Here is a 26,022-nt window from a genome sequence, read left to right on the forward strand (position 1 = left end):
TGAGTGAGTGTGTGAGTGAGTGAGTGTTTGAGTGAGTGTGTGTTTGAGTGTGTGTGCGTGAACACCTCCCACTTGGCAATCTAATATAAAGTCAGGCCCCGCGACTTGGACTGCAGCGCCTTGGCTACCGATTTTCGTTTGGCCTGCTCCTTTGGCTCAGATACTCTAAGCTGCTTTGGTAGCTCCTGTTTTGTTGGCTCCCAAAACTATTCATTCTTTAAAATTATAACTAAAAGATTCATTATCGAGCTACTTTTTGATGTATGCAAGTATCTTAGATGCAGCTAATAAGTTTTTAGATGTATGTATAAAATATATGTTGCATATTTACACATACTTTACAATTCAGTATTGAGCCTTCACTGTGCTGATACCTATTTATATTACTATTTATATTATATAGTTGGTATATAGAACTAATACACATTTCAAAGGGTACTTTAAACTGCGGTTAGTGGCCTTGGTTTTCGCTTCCCGACGCGGCGTTTTCATCTCTCAGTTTTTTCGCACATTTTTCGCTGGCTTTTGGCGCTTTTTCGCTTCCGCATGCCTAGACCGAGTTTATATATGTTATATGTGCATCTAGGTGGATAGAAGGGGGGTTGGGGCACACATATGTGGCATATGTATATCAATATTTTGCAGCTCGTTTGGCTGCCAGAGCTCGCGCTCCACATTAATAACGCATCCCACCCTCTAATTGCATTTTACCTGGTCGCCTTTAATCGAAACTTTCTGCCTTTTTTTTTATTTTTTTGTTGCTTCCTTGCTGCAAAGAACGATGCGCAATTTCGATTACGCTCAACTATATATCTACGAGTATATACGTAACTCCATGATATATATGTATGTATGTAGGTATGTAGAGAAATGCAATTTTTGGGGGCAACCGATAAGTGGCTGCATCATTGGAGGAGTAGTTGTCTGCATCTGTGGAAAGTGCTTCCGCATTTGTTGTGCACACCGAAGCCGCCGAAATCGCCGACGAAACTGGAGTTATGTGCCCAGATTAGCGGGTGTGTGCTAATGCCACAAAGTCCAGCTTGCTTGCTGCAAGTTACTGCGGCAAGGAGCCAAGTTGTAGTATAGTACACTCCGTTTGGGTCACTCGTTATCTGCCTATCGAATGCGGCCTAATGAAACCCATAACTTTTGACTTTTCCGGAGCGAACGCAGCAAATGGTCAACGCCTTATTGGGGTCATGCGAAAGGTGTTGGCAATAGTTTGTGGAATATATCAACTAAGTATATATATATATATATTTACATATATCAAATAATATTATTTTTATATAAATTTTCTACTTTTTTTTGGCATTTATGTGTTTATTGTTTGGGGAATAAACATATAGCATGCTTGTTAGAAAATAAAATATTCGACATACCAATAAGACATTTACCATAGCCATTTTAAAAAATATTCACAATGCGAATCGCGTACTAAATATTTGCCTTCCTTTCTCTTTTTTTGTTGTCTTGCAGGTGAGTTATTCCGAACGACTTCAATTAGCAATTGAGATTACTCGACTCGTGAAAGCAGGTAAAAATGCCTTAAATAGCTAGTGGCCACCAAAAAGTATAGGCTATGTGGGCATATATGTATATGCTCAGCAACATAAGATGCTCAAACCATATGGATATAGATGCATATTCAGTCGGCTGATTTGGCTAAAGGCTGTCACATTTTCCTCTGGCCGGGCAACTAAGAGAAATGACCACAAAATGCGAACATAAATCAATACAATGGCCAAAACGCTGCTGCTGCTCCTGCTGCTGCTGCTGCCAAAAGGTGTGGAGACCACGCAGCAACAGCAAACAGCAGCATCAGCATCAGCAACAATTGCTGCAGTTGCAGCAGCAGCAACAACAGCAGCAACAACAGCAACAACATCAACAACAGCAACAACAGCCAAGCACTTCGGCATATGAAAATGCAAATTTCACATGGGAAAAACAAGCCGCGGGGGATGACAATTTGCTGTTGCTTTGGCCGTTGCTGACTCAAAACAGTTGCAAAGTTGTTGCTGAATTAATAAACTTGCAACTGGCGGCGGTTGCTTTTGTAAAAATGCCGCCAAATGCCTATTTTGATGTTGTTGCTGCTGCTGCTGCTGCTGTGGTTGCCTTAGCAAACGATACGCATTGGAAATGAACGAAACAAAATTGAAATCTGACACCAAAAGAATTGACAGAAAACACACCAATGCACCGAAAGAAATTCCTTTAGATAGTGTGGGAAATCAATTGAGTAATTTTACATAAATTCAAATTTAAAGGGGTTTTTTTAATTCAAATCAAGCAAAGCTATCATATATTGCAATATCTTTTAAAAAGTTATGTTTAAATTAAAATCAATTTCAAAATGAAAGAAGCTTGTAGGAAAATCATCGAGGAGCTCTAAATAAATATGAATTTCATTTTTTTTCTATGTAACCCAATCAGTTAATCAATTAAGATCATTAATGCTTTGAAGCATCCCCTTTTTTTCGCCAGGTGCACAAGTAACTTTGGCTAACAATTGCAACGGCTTTTCGGGTGACTTCCAGACTTGGTTCGACCAACGAAAATGCAAATTCAATGAATGCCCATTCAGTATCCGTATCTCCTCACCCCCTCTCTCGACTCCCGAACGTGACTCAAATTGCTTTTAAATTGTTTTAGCAAGCAATAAACGAACCAAACGGCAGCGAGAGTTCATTCTTGTTTTTTACATATATCTATTTTTTTTTTTTTTGATTTTGTATTTTTCCTTATCCCTGCCAACAGCTGGTCCAAATATTTCGCTCTATTTCAATCTCTTTTTTTTTTTTTGCGAGTTTTTCTTCGTTTTAGTTGGCCAGCAATTGAAATGTCCCAGTGGCTCAGAGGAAAATGTTTCGGTTTTCTGGCCAGTTATGGCCTGATCTTAATTTCCATTGAAGTCCGGCTTCCAAACAGCTTCCAACGAGGCAAAAAAAAAATATATATATATGTGTATATGAATAACTGTTAATTGTACAAATGTGCTGGGGTCCATTACAAAGATTTGAGATTTCCTTTAGTTTATTTATTTTTTTGTTTTGTTTAGCCAGGCTTAATTGCCCTGCGGGGGCGGTTGTGAGTAATTTGTCTTCAGTTTTGCGTTTGCGTTTCCGTTTTGGATTGGATTCGGTTTTTTTTTTTTTTTGGTTTTTTTTATAGATTATTGGCGGTGATTATTATTATGCAAATTTGTACAACTACTCGGTGCATTGCTGCAAATGGCTAACAATATTGTAATTTGGGCGAACTTGCGGTTTATCAACGCCCTGTGGGTTACAAAGCTTGGCTTGGCCAATTCCAATTCTTTTCTTCTTGGGCAACCAAATGCGATTATTGTTAACTACAACTAATGGTACAGAAATTATTAAGGTTTTAACATTCACAAGAATATGTCATTATTAAGGTTTTATCATTTACAAAAACATTATTAAGGTTTTATCATTTACAAGTACATGTCGTATGTCGACTTCAGTTCAATTATATTAATTATTATCTATCTATGAAACCAGGCTCAGTAGTTAAGCTAGCAAAAGCTATAAAAATCCAACAAAAAAAAAAGGTTAGAAATTGTTCATTTGGATAGCAATTTTTGTGTTCAGGGCGTTTTGCCACATGTTTTCATGGGTGGCACTAGGTGTCCCATATTTTTTCTGCGTTGCAAAGAGATTTATGCACCAATGTCGTGGCACTTGGAGTCCTGGAGTTTTTTTCTTTTCATTTTTTTTTATTTGCCATGTTTTTAGTCTTCCCTCGGTATTTTTCTCATGTTGGCCTGTCACTAATGACAACGGTAGCAGCTACTGGTTACCGGTTACTATGTGGTTACTGCTCACTACTCACTACTCACTGCTTGCTGGTTACTAGTGACTGGTGACTAGTGACTGGTTACTGGTTGCTAGTTACTTGGAGCTCCTGCTCCTGCCTACCGGCAATTACTTAATTTACACTTGACTATTGTTGCCAGTTCCTGTCGACCGATTGTGTATCCTCTCATTGGCCCAAAACCCATCGCTTTTTTTACCATTTCGGGGTGTAAATCATGTTGCGGCCCTCTGACGCTGACTAAAAGTTGGCGCGGCGTTCGCCACTGAAGCAGAAAATTACTTTCATCATAATTTAAAGTTACTTATGACCGCAGCGGAACGGCTTGCAACCGCAGCAGTGTTTCTTTTTTTTATTTTTTTTTCTATCTATGCAGTTTTTATTCAGACCGATTGTCTTAGGCACACGGCGGGGAGGCACACACACAAATTGAAAAATCATCCGAAAACCAGGATGTGCCCTGCCCGTGTGGACCCAAGAGCAACTACGTTGAAGCCAAGCTAAGTCCGGCCAAGCCAAACATTTGCACGTCAAACAAAGTGGCAGTGAAATAACAAAATTATGTTGGCAGATTTGTGGCGACGACCGGCGATGGAAATTATGGCAGCAGCAACAGCAGCAACAGCAGCAGCAACAGCAACAGCAACAGCAACAGCAGCATAAGCCTAACAAATCCAAAAGGGGAATCACTTGCCACAAGAGCAGACCCACATCCAGGCGAGATATATATATATTTATATATAATTGCTATCTGGTGGTCCAACTGGTGGTGCAGTTTAAGTTACTGCCGCAGTGGTTGCTCCATGCCCCATGCTCCAAGTTCCAAGCTCCATGCTCCAAGCTCCATGCCTCATGCTGCAAGTTCCATGTTCCTGGTGACGTTGTCGCATGAATGATGTGGCGTGGGCTTCCTTCTCAGCCTTCTTGGCTACTGGGCGGTTTTTTCTTTTTCTTCTTGGTTAAAAGGTTGGCTAAAGGAAAGATCTATTATTTTTTGGAAACCACTTCTTAAGCGTGCAAAAGCACGCGCTATAAGTCAATATTATGTCTGCGCTACTATTGCTCATTTTCCAGGCTGTTTTGTCTCTTATCTGGCGTTAAATGGTAGTAATTACCTAGGAAGATTGTAATATTTTAAATATAAAAAATATATTCATATATTTTTTCAAAAAGTACTGATCCTCTACCAAACGAAAAGCATTCTCCTGCACTTCATTCACTTGGCTCCTTGTGCGGGGCATAAATTAAGCATAATTTGATTTGCTGATGCAGTTGCAGTTGCTGCACGCCGCATCCATAACAATGCGGCACGACTGGGCTCCTAACTCCTGCTCCCGATAACGCCCCCGATGATCAGAATCGATGCCATCCTATACGATCCGTAGTAGCTGTGGTCTCTGAACCAAGTCGCGTCCACAATCAAGTCAAGTGTTTATTTGTTTATGGCAATTTTTCTCCTCTTTTTTTCATTCTACTATTTTTGTTTTATTTCGCATCCCAGTTTTACTATTTTTTTTCCTTTGCGGTATCTGTCTGGGTGAGTGGCATGTTGCATGTGGCAGCAACGGTTGCAACTTGCTGCTGATGTTGCTGGTGCTGGTGCTGCTGCTGCTGCATTGGTGGTCCGATCTGGTGCCTTCTCGATTGCGTTCCGTTCGTGCGTTTTTGTTTGCCGCAATTAGCGTGTGGGCAGTTGGTTTCGAGGGGCAGGGGGCAGGGGGCAGGAGGCAGGATGGATTTAGTGTACGGGGGTGTGGCAGCTTGGATGAGTGAAAGTCGGCACGAGGCTTCGAGGCTCCACAGATGCACTGTAGCGATCGGGAGTGCATCAAATCAAACTAATTTCTAACAAATATCTAAAAAAAGATGTATTTTAAAATTCGGAAAAAAAAGAATACCTAAAACTGTTTTTAAGTAACAATAAATAAACGATTTTACAATTCGAAAAAAAAGGAATACCTAAAACTGTTTTTAAGTAACAATAAATATTTAAAATCAACTTTGCAATCAAAAAAGAACAAGCAATGAAAGCGTTTTCAGTTAGCCTAATATCAATATGCAATAATAATCGTTTGATTGAGTGAATGTTTCACTTCACACGCCTTTAGAAAAATGTCATAAATTTTTTAGAATTTTTTTTGTTGTTTTTTTTGAGTGCAACGGATTCCGATACGTTCCAACCTGTTCCGGATAGTTCCATGCGTTCCGCGTCGCGTTCGCTGAACACCTGTTGCTGTTGTTGCCACTGCAACCGGTTCGCTTTTTGAGCTCGTTAGTTAATTCAAAGCTGTAAATATTATAACAGACCGCGTTCCATTATTGTATTAACAACAACGGAGTGCGAGTGAGAGAGTAAGACAGAGAGAGAGAGAGAGAGAGAAAGAGAGAGAGAGAGAGAGAGAGAGCGCGAGATATGGGATGCCAGTATGCTCCGTCCTTTTCTAGAGAGAGAGAGACAGAATTGGCGAATCGGATTGATATACTCCAAACATGAGCATAGGCATTTTGACAGAGATTTTGCCTGCCACTTTAGTTATTTTTAGGCTCGTTTTTAAGCTATCCAACGGTTTTTTTCTCTTCTATTTTTCATTTTCAGTTTTATTTTTAGCTATGAGAAAAAAATTGGCTCAAAAATAACTGACACAACTCCTTTAAGTTGCGTTCAAATTAAAATGGAAATTTTTCGCATTGTGATTGATGTGGGTTAATTTGGTCGCTCAGTGGGGAATGACAGTGGGCGGGATGGGGGCTTTATGGGGTTAAGGCGACTGCAAGGGGTGCGGGGATTGGTAATTGGCGGGCGCTGAAAAGTGGTAAATGAAAAATTGCTGCATGATGGAGAGATAAAAGTGAATGGTGAAATGAAGGAATAATTAACGGCAATAGGAAAAGGATTTTTATTTTGCAGTAAATGCAAATGCATTTAAATACGTCTTTTTTATTGCTAACTAATTACAAGGAACAGTAAGGTAGAGAAAAAACCACAGCCACATTACAGATTCGTAATGAAATATTGCAAAAAGAAAAAGAAAGCCACCAGGTTTTTAAACATAATTCAGTTGCTGAGTTAAATATAATGACTAAAAGTCAAGGGTTTTTTCCAAAGAAAATATATATACATATAGTTATATATCCCTTTGTTCTAAACTCTTTACCCAACCCACTTTGTTCACCTCTCCCTCTCTCTCTTTCCCTTCGCCCCGCTCGCCATCGATTTATTGTGTTCCGTTTTTTTTGCTCACATTACTCATACGCCGTGTGTTGCACATACAAGGCGAGTATAAAATAACAGATTTATGCCTGCGTTCCAGCCAATGACACGCCAATTAGCCGCCACCGTACCAACAACAATGGCAACAGCAACAACAGAGGCGACAACTGCAACTGCAACACAAGCAGCAACAGCAGCAACAGCAACATCAGCAACAAGAAGCGGGCAAATAAAGCTTTGACATTTTTATGATGCTAAGCGGACGAGAAAAAAAAAAATAGCATAGGGGGTGTGTGTATGTGTGTGTGTGTGGCAAGTTAATGTCGAAAATCTTGTGGCAGCTGCAGCGACTGACCTTTGCATGTGGCAAAGTCGAATTGCGAATTGAGTTTGACAGCTGCTGGGGCGACACGATCCGATTGCGATTGCGATCGCTCTTTGACCTTAATACGCGCCAGCTGCGCGTCAACACCCCCCGAAAAAAAAAAACAGAAAGAAAAATATGGAAAATCCCCCAAAGCAGCACAACGCACACTCACACACCCATCCATTGTCATTTGACACCTAATTTGGTGTGTGGGTCGATTGCGGGGCGGTGCACGCACGTTGGAGTCTCTAATAAGCGCTCAATAAATGTGCAACACCCGCTGGCAACGGCAACATGTTGCTGCTGCTGCTGTTGCTGTTGCTGCTGCGTGCGACAACAACAGCGGGAGCAGCGGCAACAACAACGCTCTTTGCCTTTTTGTAATCAAGCGGGCAATCTCATTAATAAATTGCACTGCATGCAACATGTTGCTGTTGTTGCTGCAACTGCAGCAACATTAATTGGCTGCTTAGAGAGCTGACAAGCCAGCGCCTGCCCCTTGCACAGTGAAAGCTGCCTAATGACAACGCACATGGGGATTAGAGCTGGACTATTAAAATATAGCCGGACTAAGCAAAACATAGGAAAATGCCAAGTTTGGTTTAATTTATAATTACATCAATATTTTATTATGCAACCATTTCATTAGCTAGTTTTTTACACCCTAAGCAAACATAGAAATATTTGCAATTAAATTGTTCTAAATATATTTATTTTTTTGCTAAATTATGAGATTTTTCACATATTCTGTGTCCACTGTACCGCTTTGTTAATGCGTTCCTGCCGCTGGGAAATAAAAAAAAATTAAGGTTGCCGATAGGTGGCGCTGCTGCAGCCATCAACGCGCAACATTAATTGTTTATGCACTCAAGGCAACTACTGTGGCTGTTGTTGATGTCGATGTTGGTGGTGTTGTTGTTGGTGGTGTTGTTGTTGGTGGTGGTGGTGGCCTCTTTGTGGCCGAGCTTCTTTGATTTCGGGTCTGCTAATTGATTTTTATGCAGCCGGCATTGCCGCAAAGGCAACAACAAGGCGGCGCATTTTTTAAACACAAATTACAAAGCAATAATCATAAATCTTTTTTGCGGCTCAGCAAGCATTTATCAAAATGTATATATGTATATATATATGTGTGTGTGTGTGTGTATGGCAGATGGCGGACAAATGAGCATTGCGTGTGCCATATCAAAATGTTGCTGCCACTGTTGCTGATGCTGTTGCTGCTGTTGCAAGCTGCAGGTAGCAAGTTGCAAGTTGCTGTTGTCATCGTGGCTGAAAATGTTGATAAAATGGAGCACGTGGCCAGTGCAACATGGCAGCAATTATGGCCGATGTTGCTGCTGCTGATTGCTCTTGATTAAATGCTAGTCACTCACTCACTCGAGCTGAAAAAAAACCCCCCCCCTGAAATTGTTTATGCCACGAGCTGATGCTGTTGCTGTTGCTGCTGCTGCTGCTGCAGCAGTTTACGCACATTCTGAGCCGCATTTGCAACTTCCTGGCCGAAAGATCTTGGCCAGGTGTTGCTGCCGTCAACTTTTGACTAGAGTTGATTAGTTTTGGATGGAGAAATTGAGAACATTTCCGCCTGGCGCACTGCTGCTTGCATATTGCACATTGCACATTGCATATTGCAGGTGACCCAAACGCATCAGCAGTGGCACAGTGACAGCACCACCAGCAGCAGCAGCAGCAACATTCCGCAGCTGCAACAACTGCAGCAACTGCAACTTGGAGCCCTAGCTTATTAAACTTTAATGACTATTGGGGTGGTCTTGGCACGTTGTTGCCGTTTGCCGCTGTCGCAATGCCAGGAATAATTGCAATGGCAACGTGCAACGATTTGCGGCAACGAGGTGAAGGCAACGTCAATACGGCAACGGCAACAGAAAACGGCCACAAAAACGAAACAAAATGTTTATATGAAAATTGAAAATGATTATTGCGCAATGGCGACGGCAACAACAACAACAGAAACAACAACGGCAGAAAGAACCCGACAAATAGTCAAATTCGACACGCAAAAAGCAGCAACACCAAGCGGCAACTGTTTGCCGTTTCATCATGGCCTGCACCGCAGCAACAATTGGCTAATAATATAAATTTTGTGGCCAAAGTAACGACAGCAGCAACAGCAGCAGCAGCAGCAATCGTCTCGTTTCAAGGCTGTTTGTGCAACAGCAACAGCAACACTCCACTCAGCTCAACTTAACTTAACTCAACTCTGACTCTGCGGCTGATCTCGTTTTGTCTTGTGTGTCTGGGCATCTAATTTAATTGCCTTTCAATTGCCGCTGACCTGCGCCTGCCAGCAATATGTCACAGCGGTTGCAGTGGCACTTGTTGCTGCTGTTGCTGCTGTTGCTTGTGTTGCTGCTGCTGCTGCGGCTTATCGCCCCACAAATAACTGCAAATTGTGCGGCAGCAACTGTATTGTTTGTTCGCGCTTATCTCTGGCCAAAAACGAAACAACAGCAATGGCAACGGCCAGTAAATCAGTTGAACAACAGCAGCAGGAGCAGCAACAACAACAGCAGCAGGAGCAGCAACAACAACAGCGGCAACTGGCAACAAACTGCCAGGCAACACGCATGCGCCGCCAAAAGTCATGTTCGTGCCACAAAGGCGACACCTAAGCCATACATATTGTAGGTGGCAGAGCTGCAACAGCCACAGCAACTGCAACTGCGGCAACAACTGCAAATGCAACTGCAGCAACAGCAGCAACACAAAGCAATCTGCGGTCACACTGCACGAAAATTAACGCGAAAATTATGCTAATGCCGTCCAGAGTGCACGCAATATTTGGCCAACTGCAAATGATGCATCTTTCAAATATTCGTATGCCACACGAGTTCTCCATAATAAGCGACTCGTTTGGCTAACTTCAACATGCAACTTGCAGTTTAAAGTTTGAGTATAAAGAAAAAAGGCAGTTTGAAGTTTGAGTACAAAGAAAAAATGCGCAAAGTCTGTAAAAATAAAACACTGAAGAATAGGGTTATATATGAAGAACTGTTGTATGTCATTTTTAAGTGCTATTTTGTGATACATCTTTTTTTTTGTAGCAGTGTAGCAAACCAGCGCTCTGCAACACACTCCTTAAGCCTAATCATTTTTCGGTAATAATTTTGCATATATTTCTTTCATTTTTCGCGGCGCCTTTTTGTTGTTTTTATTATTCTTTACGCAACACGAGGCAGCAATCCCTTTTTTTATTGTCCGTCGTGGGTGTGTGTATGTGTGTGTGTGTGTGTGTGTGATTTTTTCCCATTTTCATTTTGGGGAGTGGGCGTGGGTCAGCTTTTAAAGTGGGAGCTGCAGAGAGCAGCTGGCCAAAAGCGTTTGCCACTTTGAACTTGCCAAGGCAACAATAGAAAGCTGTTGGCAGGAAACTGAAAAGCGGGGAGGGTTGAGGAGGACGCTGGAAAAGCGGGAAAAGCGAGAGAGAGAGAGATGGAGAGAGATCTGCTTTAAACGCTTTGGAAATTTATGAGATAAGGCCCAGAGCGAAATCCTTTCACCAGCGAGCAGACAACGATTAATAAATCAATAAAAAGCATTTATAATCATAGTTGTTGCTCGCGTTATTGCTGCTGCTGCTGCTGCTGCTGCGGCTGCTGCTGCAGTTTGCTGCAACTTCCGCACAGTGACAAGCGGCAATTTGAGGCAGGCAACACCTTGGCAACAATGTTGCCGCTCGGGCGGCGGCAGCGGAACAATTAAGATGCCATTGAGAGGAGAGATGCCCATCTGAATCTGACTCTGAAGTTGAAGTGGAAAGGAAACCGTGGCAGCAAGGCAGCAACATGTTGCGCAACTTATCAAAATAATCATCATTCACATCGACAACAGCAACAACAGCAACAGCAACAACTGCAACAACTGCAACATGAGCTGCGCAGGCAGCATTATGATAATCGCAAACTGTGTCGGCAATGTTCAAACAACGCGAACAACAGCAAAATTGCAACTGTTTTGCAGCTCAAACACCCCTGCACTGAAAAAAAACATGGCGCTACTCAGCACCTGTTGCAGCTGTAATATTTTTTTTAGATATAAATACAATGAGTGATTGAATTTATGATTACAGAGCACTGCAACCAAAGATATATAATATTTCATATTTATTATAATAGTATTCATTAAATCTGTTTAAGTTTGAGCAGAACTATTTATGAAAGAATATGAATATGAATATGGAAATATATATTTTCTCGCTGTGCACAGTGACTGTCACCCCGCGCTGCCCCTCGCCCTCCACCCTGATATCGCAATTAATAATCGAGTAGAGAGAAAAAACGAGGCGCGGCATAACTGCAATTCAACTCAACTCAACTCAACTCAGCTCAACTTAACTCAGCTCAGCTCAGCGAAACTGAACTGCACTGCATCGTGCGCCCTTCTTTTTGATTTAAAATGTGCCGCCATCGCACGTAGGCGTACTCACACGCAGTTCACCTAACCCATTCCTATTCCCATTCTCAGTACCATTCCCAGTACCATTCCTATTCCCATTCCTATTCCCATTCCGCTGTCGTGAAAACAAGTGGCCAAACCGGGGACTCTGCGCTGCCTTCATCAGTCAAGTGTGTTGTCTGTTGGCCTGGACCACAAAAGGTTCGCCCGTTGCCAAGTTGCAGCTGTTTTGGCCGCCAGAACTGGACGCACAGAACACTCCAAGGATGCAGCAAACAGCAAACAGCAAACAGCATCTAGCAACCAGCAACCAGCAACTTGCAACCAACAAGCAAACAGCCAGCAGCTTGCAACATTCAACGGTAACTGCAACATGCGGCATTTGTGGGTTGACGGCGTGTGCGTGGGCTTCTGAACCTGGACTTCTGCGCCCGGGTGGATGATCATCGAGTGGTTTTGGGGCTCGGGTGGCGCAGGAAGAGATCATCATTGATCATTGTCTGATCTCGTGACCAGTGACCAGACTTTGACTTTGATTGCCATCTGAAACTGGGCTACAAGTCGCTGCCTTCAAAGAAAGTTGATGGAATCTTGGGAACGTTGTAATCATTTTTATTACATTTTTTATAGTATACGTTATTATACTTGGAATATATATATAGCTTACTATTATTACTTGCTATTATTTATAACATTTTTATCTAAATTAAATATACATTTTGTGTGGATTGATTTACTGCATTTTCCCACAAAACGCAGCTTTGAACTCCACTCAATTGTGATTCGCTTATCTGCTTGAATTTGTTATAAATTTCGACATTAACTAAGCGCTCACACTCTGCCGCGTCTGCCAGCCACGCCCACTTTTAAAAAGCACTCGGCAATTAAGTTTATAAATAAATAAATCAAATGCAAATTTCTACGCCAAAACAACAAAAAAAAAGTAAAGAGAAAAAAGTATATGGAAAAGCGGGAAAAACAAAACATGAAAGGCAAAACGGCGGCCTTCTTGTGGGTGTGACATTGAGGGGGCTGTCTAAAGGGGCGGGGTGGTGGGGGGTCAGGGGCAGGCGCCTCAGGTGAGCGCCCAAGCATGAGGTGTGGCGAGGGGTGTGGGAATGGGGGGGGGGGGGGGATGGGGTAGTGGGGAAGAGTAGCGACTAGCCAAGAATCGTTGGCGGCTCGTCAGGGAGCCTTAATTAGAAAATTGCTAATAACTCATGCACACGAACAAATTTCAATATTAATGAGTTTTAGGCCAGCCAGCCAGCGTCTGCAACAGTAGCAGCAGCAGTAGCAGTACCTGCAGCAGAAGCAGCAACTGCAGCAGAACCAGCAACTGCAGCAGCAACATATGCTTACTGAGCTTAGGAACCTACAGCGACGGGGGTCTTTAATTGAAAAAACAGAGCCAACTAAAAGAGCCTCAATGAATAACCGCAACAGCATCTTGACCAGAACTGTGCACTGTGGGAGATCAGTTGGCCAAAAGAGAGAGGTGGGTAGGGGGGAGGGGGAGGGGCACCTTTTTGTTGCCCGTTGCTGCCTGTCTTACGCTGCTCATTAACTTGGCTGAAAACTCTATAGGTAGCCGCCGCCAGCCATCATCATTTGACTGATTTAGTTGTCAGTAATGGTTGGTGCACCGCCCGCCCCCCTTCGTGCTTTCCCCTTTCACCCACCCATTTTGGCTGATACCCTGCCCTGCCGTGCCGTGCCCCCCTTCCCCTAAGCATAATTAGCATGCAAGCGGCATAAATCGCAGCAACAGCAGCAACAGCAACAGCAGCAACAACAATTAACAGACCCAAATTGCATGCAACACAGCAGATTTTTCTCCATTCTTTTGCTTATTTTTTAGCGGCTTTCTCTGGGCTTGGTTTTTTAGTTAGCTTTTTGTCTATATTTCCCCTACTTAGCATGCATTGCAGCCAGTCATTGACGTCTGCAACAGAACACGTAGGCAAAGCAGCAGCAACAACTGTCAATTATATTAGTTGTTGTTACTACACACAGCGCTAATTCAAAAATCATGCGTGGGCAGCAGCAACACGCCAGCAGCAGCAACTGCAGCAACATCAGCATCAACTGCAGCAGCAACAACAGCAACATGGCCACTAGCAACTTCTCTTAATTAAGTGTCGACCTGCCGTTGCATGCAAATGAAAATAAAAACAGCAAGAAGTTTTTTTTCTCTGCCGCTGCTGCCACTGCTGCCACTGCTGCCACTGCCGCCACTGCTACTGCTGCCAATGTGGCGACCTTTAGCCATTGCGTGTTGCCTGCCACTTGGGCCATAATTTCCAGGCCAACATTTTGGCTTTTCTCTACCCCGTGTATGTGTGTGTTAGGTGTGTGGTGTGTGTGTGAGTGTGCGATCTTTAACTGAATGGGAAATACTGCGAAAAGGTTAAGGAAACACAGTCAAAACCGAAAAAGTGCTAAACAATTTGCAAATGTCTTGAGAACCGAACCAGTCGCGAAACAAGGAGTGGAAAAGCGTGGAAAACAAGCGATTTAGCTGGAAATTTGTTGTTGTTAATCTCAGAAATGTTTAAGCATTGATAAAATTTTGAAGAAGAACTGGAGACGAAAGCCATGAAACTGAGTATAAGTATATATTTTAATATCTATTATTAAAATATATAGCTCCATGCTAACGGTTACTCATCAGCATAAAGACCAATTTTATTGCCCTTTTTTTATATGGCCAGTATATTTTTTGTGCTTTTTTTTTGTTTTTGTTTTTTTTTGCAGTGCCAAGCTCCTAGTTTGTGTGCCCCACTGAAAGTTCGCACGAATTTTCCAACGGCAGGAAAATGCGAAAAAGAGAGAGAGAGAGAGAGAGATATACAGGGAAATAACAAAATGCATGCGTAATTTACGCTTTACGATCGCATTCGCCTCAGATACAGATTCTAACTTCTCTATAATATCGTTATCGGGCTGCGAAATCGCTTCGAGGGGCTCCATTTCCAGGGGCTCACCGAAAGGGGTGAGGGGGTGAGGTGGAGAATGGGGGGCAGCCAGGGGCGCTGGGACCGAGATCCGTTGCATGCTGTGTGCCCGGTGCGTAGTGCAATAAATCAAAGTTTTATTTGTTGAAATAAATTCAGAGTTTATTGCTTCGTTATTATTTCTGTATTTTTTTTTGCTTTTTTTGTGTTGTGTGTTACTTATTTTTTTTTTTTTTATTATTATTTTGCGACTGAGATTCGCTGCACCAGGTTGAGGAGAAAAACAACAACAACAACAGCAGCAGCAGCGACAGTTGGCCATCAAAACAGCGTTGTTTTGGCCGGAAATGTTTGCTGTTACCATTGGGGATTAGTGTTGGGTGCTTGGTGTTCGGTGTTCAGTGTTCGGTTGGCAATTCGCAATTCGCAATTGGCAATTGGCAGTTGGCAATTTCTTTGCGAGGTGGGGGCTTACCTAATTTCAGATCGTTTCGTTGATTGGCCGAATGCTGGTCGGCTGCTCGATTAATTATTTAGCCATCAAAATAATGCAAACTGATGGCGCGATGATGGGGAGAAGGCTGTTAAGCCGATTGAAATTGACTGCCAATTAAAGTAAATGAATGAAAGTGTCTGGGCATTTGAACTTAACTTTATATGTGCAGAATATTTAAATGCAGCATGCCTAATTAAAGATTTCTAAATGCTCGCATATTTATAGAGTAAAATCTTTGTCGTACAGCAAATGCTTTTAAACGTAGGTATTTAGCAATATTTTCGAAAAATCTAAATCAAAGGGAACTGGAATATAAAATATCGATTTTAACTGCAAAATATTCGTTGCCAGCAAAGTGTTGGTGCATGTTATAACAAAAAAAAAAAAAATACTTGGATAAAAGTGCACAGTCAGCATTTTGTTATGGAAATAACGCAGTGACACGCCTAGTCACGCCCTCCATGGCCACCAATACCCCACTGAGAACCCCCAAATATATATATATATATATTGTTTTTTTTTTTATTTCTTTGTTGGGTGGCAGTGACATTTGTGAACTTTGGGCAAGATTTCGCAATTTGTTTGGCATTTGTGCAAGCGCTGGTGGCATTAATTGCATCTAAAGATACCGATACAAAGATACACCTATCTGAATGCATGTATCTGCCGCATGTGCGATTGATTACGCAATTTCAATTAGCGGCAATAGCTGCAACCGCAAAATACCAAATTAAGAAATTACTCGCGAGAGTCAAGTCATTCTCCACTGCATTTTATATAAATATATACATATGTACATACTTGTAAACTTTTCGCCCCCAAAACGCAACTAATCATTTACTAATATTATTATTATTATTCTTTGCAGCAGCGTAAGCTGTCACCGACATGGGCAGTGAGCACTACTGCTTGAGGTGGAACAATTACCAATCCAACCTGTTAGGGGTGTTTAGTCAATTACTACAAGACGGGAGCCTGGTGGACGTCACACTAGTTTGTTCAGAGGGCACATCCATCAGAGCCCATAAGGTGAGTACCTTTTACTTTTACAAGCATACATATCTTAGGTATTTTATAACATTATCGAGTAAAGGACTATACCAGATACTTTGCAAGTATGTTGCGGGTGGAAGAAAGCGTATTCGAGTCCATAAAGTGATTGATTTTCTGGTCATAGAACGGAAAGTGTACTTATGCGAAAATTCAATAACAACGAAGGGGTTTTTTATTATAACTTGCCCAAATTAGGTCACAAATCGAAAATAATTACAGTTTTGTGCAGCTCATTACCATTTCTAAAGACCTGAATCACTTTTTGGAGGATTTGGGAAAAATAAAATTTATGTCAATTTTTTGCATTTTTGTAAGGGGTAACATCATCAAAATTTGCAAAAAATTGGAACGACATAGAATTTTTTTTTGAAAACACTGTTCGATTGGAAATTTAATTACGAACTCAACGAGGTATGACATTCCATATTCGGACCAATATTTCGAATGTTCTGATCAAAATACTGATATTTACATATAGGCGCAAAAAAAAGAAAAACGATTTTCGCCAAAAATTCAATATTTACGATTGGCATTTTCGGTATTTCTTGGCTGAAAATGGTCAGAAATCGAAAAGAATCACAGTTTTGTACTCCTAATTACCAATACTAACCAACCAAATCACTTTTTGACCGACTGTGTCAAAATAATTTTTCGCCATTTTTTCGCATTTTTTGTAAGGGGTAACATCATCAAAATGAGCAAAAAATTGAAAAAAAAAAAATTTTTTTTTGAAAACACAGTTTGATTGGAAATTTAAATACGAACTCAACGAGGTATGACATTCCATATTTGGACCATTATTTTTGATGTTCTGGCCAAAAAACTGATTATTTTTGGCCATAAAATCAGAAAAGCCAAATATTAGATTTTCTCTATGATGAAAACATCATAGCTTGGCTAAAAATTGGCATATTGGTAAAAGGATAACTGTTTTGAGCAGCTAGTTACCCTTTTTCGACGTTCACATAAAGAAAATGCCGTAGAGGCCTGGGAAAATTGAAAACGCGAACGCGCCAACTGTAACTGTAAAATGCGGAAGTTGGCGATCAAGGTCGACGTTGCAGTCGTCGCATATTTTTGCGTTTGTGTGTTTGTGCAGCGTCCCCCCGCTGCCCTCTTTTGACAACTTGTGTGTTATTGTTGCACCTCCGTCCCTCTGTTTTTTATTGTTGTATTTTTTTCCTTGTAAATGCAAGGTGCATAAATTAACGCAGCGGCAATGGCAGCAACAACAAGATCAAATGCAATTTACACATTTGTCAGTAAATTGTCAACTTAACGCGAGCCAAAGCAGCGACGTCGGCAGCGAATGTTGCTACTGCAACAAATGGCAACAACAACAGCAACTATTGCAATTGCTGCCTGCTTGCCTGGCAACATGTTGACAAGGTCAGCGTCTAATGGAAATTGACGGCAGTGCAACCGCAGCCATCTAGCTCTTCCTCTTCCTCCTCTCGCCAAGTGTGAGTGCATAAATCATGCGTTGCCCAGACGACAACAACAACAACAACAACAACAACAAGTGCAACAGCAGCAGCAGCAACAACCACTTCGTGATCACGTCTGTCAATTGAAATTCCTGTTAAATTAAGCGGAAAATATTTAACTGCGTTAACTGTGGCCAATGTGGCTAGTGTTTTCCTACACAAAACTCGACTTGCGGCCAGCAGCAGAAGATGAAGATGAAGATGAAGTAGTATAGTTGGCAGTGGCCCGGCCTTTTGATAAAGCCATTTCTGAATCTGGCTCCGAGGAAAACTGGTAAATTGTTCAATTATAAATGTGCATCTCGGACACTCGGAAAACATTTTCATTAGCCAAGTGGGAAAGGGGATTGGGAAGCGACGATGATCAGAATGAAAATGAGAATGGGCATGAAAATTATCCAAAGACAGGGCGCTGCTGCAAACTGGAAATGCCAGCGGTGAAAAGTATCTCAACAAATACTAATTGACACTTAAGTTAATAATGTTCAATCTGGAAATTATTGCAAAAATGCCTGCAACAACTAATAGTATAAGCATAGATATTTCCAAATTGCTAACTTAAATAGCCAGCTAAGTATATAATTATTTATATAATTTTACGACTAGTAAATAATACTATTAATTGGAAAAAGAAGCATCATTTCAATCTTAATGTGTTTTTGTGGCATATCTAAATCTTTTCCCTGGAATAAGCATTCAAAAGCCCAAACTTTCAAAACGAAACGAAAGAAATGGGTAAAAATGTAAAACTACTCGATTAACTCATTTCCAGTTCAATGCAAAGGACATTCGGATGGGTAGTTGGAGTAGTTCTGTTTACTGGCAAATCAACTTCATTAGGCATGGATGGCAGAAGAATGAAGAAAAGGCAAACAAACAAACAAACAAACTGATGAGTTCATTTCCTTTTTAGACATATACGAAAAAAAGGGCAGAAGGACGAGTGGGCGGAAAAACAGAAAGAATCTCAATTCAAGTAGGCGAACGAAGTAGGGGACAGTGCTGCACACACACATGTCACAGGACACAGAACTCAGGACACAGAACTCAGGACACAGGACATTGGACACAGGACACATGTCCTGATGCCTGGGCAAACTAATTAGCAAATGCACATAGAGAGTGGAGAAACAACTGTTGACGTTTTAGCAGAGGGCGGCAGTTGGATCGGCCAAGGAGGCCTTCAAGGATCCCAAGGATGCGTCGTGTGAGTGCTAGGACCCAGAGACCTCAACTGCCAATTACTTTTGCATATACGACATCTCTATGTGTATGCATATACACAGACAGACATACATATGTATGTATATTGCAAGTATCGAGCTGCATTCGAATGCCAAAACGAGTCCACAGGCGCCTTGGAAATCGGCCCCGTAGCAAGGACACCACCAGGGGAGGGGGGCGGGTTGGAACAAAAAATTGTTAAATTGATTAAAAAGCAAAGTGTCGATGAACGAGGCAATGATGACAGCAGGCACTCAGCCACTCAGGCAGCGAGGAGTCGGCACAGGATCAGTGGCCAGGACATTCAGCCAGGCCAAAGTCAATTCAATGAAAAAGAAGCCGGCAGGGGCACAAAAAACAACCAAAAAAAAAAGGAACCAAAAAAAAGGAAGGATGGATGGATGTGGCATTGCGATGAAGGAAGGGGAGGGTGGGGAGATGGGCAACAGCCAAGTGATGGTCCTGCATCCTGGCCATGCGTCCTGAAATGGAGCCAAGCCAAATATGCTCTCACTTGCGTGGAGTGCAGCTTTGCGAGGGGCGCTCATAAACTTTTGCCAGCTGAGAGCAAACTTTAGGATGCAAAATATATTGATAGGAATGTAAAATAATAAACACTTTAACTAAAATACGAAAATCTTTAGAATTTATTAGATAGTTATGGCTGAGAAACTTCTTGATTTACTCCATTTGCGGGCATCATCGCGTGGAAGTGATTTTTTTAACCCACCATTTGCAGTTGTAGTTTGCTTTTTTCCTCGACTCCAGTGTTTTTGCCACAGGCTTTTGTCCTTCGCGACTGTGTGTGCAAGTGTGTGCGTGTGTGTGCGAGAGTGTGTGAGCTTGTGTGGAAGCGAGACAGGAAGCGGGTGGAAGGGGGACGGATAGAGACGGGCGTCGGCACTTTAACTCAATTTGAGGCATTTAACGTATGCTCGGTTGATATTTGATGCGATTTGAGAATCGTTCGCAGCTGCCTCACATTCCCCACCAATTTTTTGCCCGTTTAGTGCGCGTTTTTTATCCTTATTTTCTTTGCAATTTTTTTCGTTGTTTTTTGGTTTTTTTTGGCTGCGAACTAGCCGACAACGAAGCAGCCGAAAGGCAAACAAAGTGTAACAAATGTCGTTGCGGACAGTTCAAAAGGGGGCGTGGCAGCGGCAAGAGTGGGTGGGCGTGTGGGATCTGGTTTGTCATCGCCTAACGTTGGCAAATGACTTTCAATGGCTTTTCCCTAGCAGGCAAATTTCTGTTCAAATATTTGCAGTACCCCCCAAAAAAATTGTCATATTTTTTCCAAAGTTTCTCGTTTTCTATTCTTTTCGGGGTGGGGGAAAAGTGTGTGTGTTGTCTTAAGCTGATTTGTTGGTCAGCTAAGAGTCTGATTGAGTTGGCCAGCCCCTCACCCTTTCACTCACATTGGCAAATTTGCATGGACATGGCTTCGATTGGGTATAACAGGGTGTTAAACAACATGCCAGACATGCCACAAATATGCTAAGCCAAAACACTTAACAACGGGCACCGACAACAACACATTTTTGACAAGACAACGGCAACGGCAACAGCAACAGCAACAGCAATGCGGCAATGCAGCAACGCAGCAACAATTGGCGCAGCAATGCTGCAACTGCAGCAACTGCATTGGCAACAACAGCAACATGACGTGACCGCCTCTATTGACAGCTGCAACAACTTGCAACATATGTTGCAGGCCGTCATACAATAGTTGCACCGCCAATTTGCTGGCCTGGCCCGTTAGCATTAAAATCAAATGTCAATAAATTTGATATTTACTCGTGTTTTAATATTTGCGCGTAACACGAATTTATTGCGGCTTAAGTTCATAAACAATTCGGAGCAAATGCATTTAAATTTCATTTAAAAGTCCATTAAAATAGCCATAATTGTGCTTAATTTATGTGGGATTCGCAAAGTGTTTAAATACAATTGAAAATGAATTGACAAATTCAAATATATGCAGCTTTTGTTTAAATGGAATTTTAATTGAAAATACATTATTCTAATTTTGTATATGCAAATTTAATTACAATATATACGTTGTTTAATATTTAATGTATCGAATGTATTATGTTATTCATTTAACTTTACATTCATGAGATATTGATATAGTACGCTACGAAAACTGATTAAGAAAATGCCCAAAGAATGTAAAATGCAAATCTTTTGGCACAGCCACGCCTTCAGCGAAAAATCAAAAAAATCCAGCGGAAAGCAACACAATGGCAAACAGCCCCCCAGAAACAAATTTGTGATAAATTGTTTTGCATAATTTTGTAACAAGAGATTATTAATAAAACAGTACAGCATACACGAGTATAGCCAGCTGCCGTTGCCCCACACACAAAATGCCAACTAATTGCGATTTTATGTTAACAACGCGAATCGAACAAATCGCGGAAAACCTAAGAAACCGAAAGCCGAAAATTCAAAATCCAAAATGCTGAGCCAACATTTATCTTTCATCGCTCATAATGTGGAGCAGCAAGGCGTGGGTTGATTTCATTTTTTTTTGCTGTTTCTTTTTTTTGGTTTTTGGGTGGGTGGGGCAAGTGCAATTATCATTTCAATTTTCCACCACCACCACCACCCCTCCCGCTATGCCTTCGTGTTGCACATTGCCAACTGAAAATTGTCTTGCGGTTTTCACTTGGCCAACGTGGCGTATGCGTAATGTGTCGAGCACCGCCTGGCCATTGCGCATACGCCGCGTGGTCACGTACGCGACTCAAATGCGCTAATCCATCGAGACAGGCCAAACTACAATATAATTTGATAATTAACCACATAAAATGTGTAATAACTACGAATGTGAATGCGAACAACGTACGGCGCGATCAGGTGCTGGTGAATGGGCCCCAGTAAAATACGAATGGCAAAATGTCAAATATAAATGGCAAAAAAGGCTGTGCAATTGGAGTTACTTAATTGCGGAGTAAGAACTTTAATTTCCTCGAAAAATGTCTTAAGTATTTTACTACAAACTAAAGCGAAACTCTAACTCAAACGTAAGGCCTTAAAACTATTAAATCTTGGATTTCAAATGATAAAGCAATTGGCTTAGAACACGATTCGCATTACGTATGCCATAATTATCAATTAGTAATCAATTGATTACATTACAAACACACAAAAAGTGCTCAAGCGGGTGGTGGGGGAGGAGGAAAAAAAAAACCGATACTAAGACAATGGACACCAGCAACAAAAGCAACAAACATTGCATAGAAGCAACCGCAGCAACCCATAACTCGTATTTTTTCGCTGCCGATGGCAATATTTATTATTTCTCCCTCTCTTTTTTTTCGGCCTGGGAAAAATCTAGCAAACAGCAGCAGCGGCAGCGGCAACAGCAAAACTGTTAATTTAAATTGGAAAATTATACAAAAATATTCAAAACGCTTGTTGTTGCAGCGAGATTTTACATTCGAATCTGCCTGTTAATCTGAGCCGCTCTCAAACGTCACGTTTTTACGCGGCCAACTATGCAACAACACGGCAGCAGCATCCACAATTTGCTGCTGTTGTTGCAGTTGCTGCTGCAATTGTTGGTGCTGCTGCTGCCTCTGCTGCAGTTGCAGTGGCTGCAGTTACTGTTGCTGCTGCTGCTGCAGTCAACGTCAGTGCAATCAACAAAAGCAATTCACGCATTCAATTAAATGCCTTCAAATGTGTCTTGCCGACATTTCTTTATGTGGCTCGCATTGCTGTTGTTATAGTTGTTGTTGTTTGTTGTTGTGGCCGCTGCTGCCGCCGAGGCATGCATTAAAATCGTATAAAATTGTCATGTTAATAACCAATAATTGTTAATTTACAACTCACACACGGACATGGATAAATGCACGCTGCGATGTCAGACAAAATGAGTAGAAAAAAAAATCAAATGAAATCGAAGTCATAATACACTTGGCCAATCGATGAATTACGTTTAAGTGGCAAATTAAACTGAAAACTTTGTAGTGTTCATTGAAAAGCAAATTAAGCATTTTACAATGTATTCAACCAAGCACTTGATGTGCTACAAGTGCACATGTATCGATTGTTAGGGTATACGAAAAGTGTGGCCAGGTGCGTATGTGCAATGTGCAATGTATGTGTGCGTTTGATTTTGAGTTTTTTTGAGTTATTTGCTTTTTGCCTCGTTCTGGCATTTTCAGCATGTCCATTAACATTTTTGCCACATTTTCGGCTCCATTTATGCACTTTTTGTGGTGCTCAACTATGCGATTGTTGGCCGTAAGTATTCGAAAAATGTTGACGGCACAGACAGTGAAATGATAGCTGCAAACATACCAAAATATCTGTGTAAATTTAAGTGGAACTCGAAATTTTGCATTTAAGATTATTTAAATTGTGCTATATCATATCTAACTGGACTCCCTGTCATTTTATCCCCATTTTAATTACACATATCGACGCAATTTCACTACACTTGTTAGTCTAACATGCAACAGATCTTTAAATACCAAGCAGGCAAAATAGCAATAGCAAAAAAGGCAGCGACAGCGAGCAAATTCAAATAAAGCGTGCAAAAAAAAAAGAGTAAAATAAAATTTTTTTTTATAATTAAAATTAACAACTTTTCTTGTCACGACTGGAAACGACAACGACGTCGACGACGCTTGAAGCCAACTTGTTGCCTGTTGCTGCTGCTGCCTGTTATAATTATGCGCATTTTCAACAGATTTATATCTAGCTATCGCCCCTCTCTGTCTCTCACTCTCCCTCCCTCTCACCCTCTCGCAAGTCGCGTTGGAAACGCATACGGCAAAAAAAAAAGAAAAAGATAGCGTATCTCATTAGAATTGCCAGCTGTGTATGGGCTTTATAGATAGATATAGAAACCCAACTCTCTGTATAGTATATAATTAGTAATTGTTGCACAAGCCGCCTGCCAAAGCCATCCGCCAACCCCCTTCCATCCCCCTCCTCCCCCCACACGTTCCACCACCCTTTGGGCCATTATTCTAGCATTTATACAGAAAGAGATGGCGCGACACAAAGAGAGAGAGAGAGAGAGAGAGGGAGAAGACAGAAACGCAGGCCAGGCTAAATTAAAACCCAGTTTGAAGGTCAACAGCGACACGAGCTGCGTGGCCCGGCAACAGCAACAGCATCAGCAATACAGCAGCAGCAGCAACAGCAACAGCAACAGCAATAAAAACAACAACATATAGCAACAATATCAGGCAGTAAAACTATGCACAAATGTCTCGGCTCAAAAACTGACGTCAGCAACAGGAACTGAATCTGAAACTGAAACTGAAAATAATCGCGTTGCGCATGCGTTGGCGCTGATATTCGCATTCACATTCGCATTCTCAATCCCTCGGCTAATTTTTTTTTTTTTTTTCTCATTGAAATCTTACGTTTTTTCTTTTATTTTTGCAATTTTTCGGGTGTTGGTGTTGCATAAAATAAGATTAATCACCGCCAAACAAAAAGTGCGGCCAAATGTGTCCCATTAATCAACGAGTTTGCAGGAAACGCAAGCGAACCGCAAATTAAGTTGATGAGGGAACAGCTTCAAAAGGAGAGTTTAAATCGTGGGCGATAATATGCTAACTAAAATGCTCAAAATTACAAATTTTAAAATTTTAATTGTTTAATAAATTATTAAAAAAAGAATGACCCGCTATCTCAGTCTTTCTCCAATCAATTCCCTCTCTCTCTGGTTATTGGTTGCATGCCACAAGGAACTCGTTACCAAACTGATCGAATCGTATTTAATGTTACTGCTGCTCTTGTTGTTGCAACAGCAGTTGCAGTTGCAGTTCTTGCTGTTGCTATTGCCGTGCCCATAACGGTGTCAATTAAATTATGTTGCCGGCAACATTTTACAATTTGCAACAAATTGTTAACAGCGAAAACACCACAAATCAATATTACTTTTTATGTGTGTGTGTGGTGCGGCTCGGATTCTTTGATTTGATTGCGAAGCAAGGGAAATTTCAGTTTGCAGTTGGGGCAACAATGCGTTGCTATTTTTTTCTATTTTTGCCACTATAAATATCAGTATTTTGATCAGAACATTCGAAATATTGGTCCGAATATGGAATGTCATACATCGTTGAGTTCGTAATTAAATTTCCAATCGAACTGTGTTTTCAGAAAAAAATTCGATGTCTTTCAAATTTTTTGCAAATTTTGATGATGTTACCCCTTACAAAAAATGCGAAAAAATGGCCAAAAATTATTTTGACACAGTCGGTCAAAAAGTGATTTGGTTGGTTAGTATTGGTAATTAGGAGTACAAAACTGTAATTCTTTTCGCATTGTGACCATTTTTAGACAAATTATACCAAAAATACCAATCGTAAATATTGAAATTTTGCAGAAAATCGACTTTCTGTTGTTTTGCGAATATTATTATCAGTGTTTTGATCACAGCGTTCGAAATAATGGTCATGGAAATAATTGTTATGTTGCCACACATAATGCCTGCATGCTGCTTTTGTTGCTTAGCGTGGGATAATCCTTCGACCAGCGAATGGCCTTCAAAATCACTCCTCAACTTCAGCTCATCACCTCTAAGCAGAGCAAAGCATAGTCTCAAAAAAAAACCTGCGTGTTTCTACAGGTATTTGTTCTCATATTCGGCAGGTCAAGTGCTGGCCCTCTTTGTTTATAAAACATACCCTGCCAGGGGGTATATCGATGCGAGGCAGCAAGACATATGAATCTACTTTCAAAACTACTAGTTAACAATGTTTCATCAACTTCAAATTGCGCAACACTTTCAAAGTCTATATTTTGGGTATACATATGTGTTGGAATATTTTAAAGGGTATTTCAAACGTTGTTATCTTTCTGTCCCATCATCCTTTCTTCACTTCATTGGGTCCGTGCTTTGTCCTGCCCTTCTTGTGGTCGTCTTGTTAGCTTCCGGCCCCGAAAAACCGAAAGCGAACCAACTCAGGTGACCACAAAGGCTGACCAGCGGCGAT

At 41.3% G+C, this 26,022-nt stretch overlaps 1 protein-coding gene across 4 annotated transcripts in view; it reads left to right on the forward strand.

The window, feature by feature from the left end:
• The window catches only part of LOC120455884 (pneumococcal serine-rich repeat protein), a 117,941-nt gene that overhangs the window by 50,814 nt on the left and 41,105 nt on the right, over window positions 1-26,022 (forward strand). For all 4 annotated transcript variants that reach the window (XM_039642374.2, XM_039642373.1, XM_039642375.2 and 1 more), the window contains exon 2: window positions 16,162-16,322. In XM_039642374.2, coding sequence (XP_039498308.1) covers window positions 16,182-16,322 — 141 coding nt within the window. In that variant the 5' untranslated portion in view covers window positions 16,162-16,181. The remainder of the gene's footprint in view (window positions 1-16,161; window positions 16,323-26,022) is intronic.

The sequence above is a fragment of the Drosophila santomea genome, chromosome X, assembly GCF_016746245.2.
Source record: "Drosophila santomea strain STO CAGO 1482 chromosome X, Prin_Dsan_1.1, whole genome shotgun sequence".
Taxonomy (NCBI): domain Eukaryota; kingdom Metazoa; phylum Arthropoda; class Insecta; order Diptera; family Drosophilidae; genus Drosophila; species Drosophila santomea.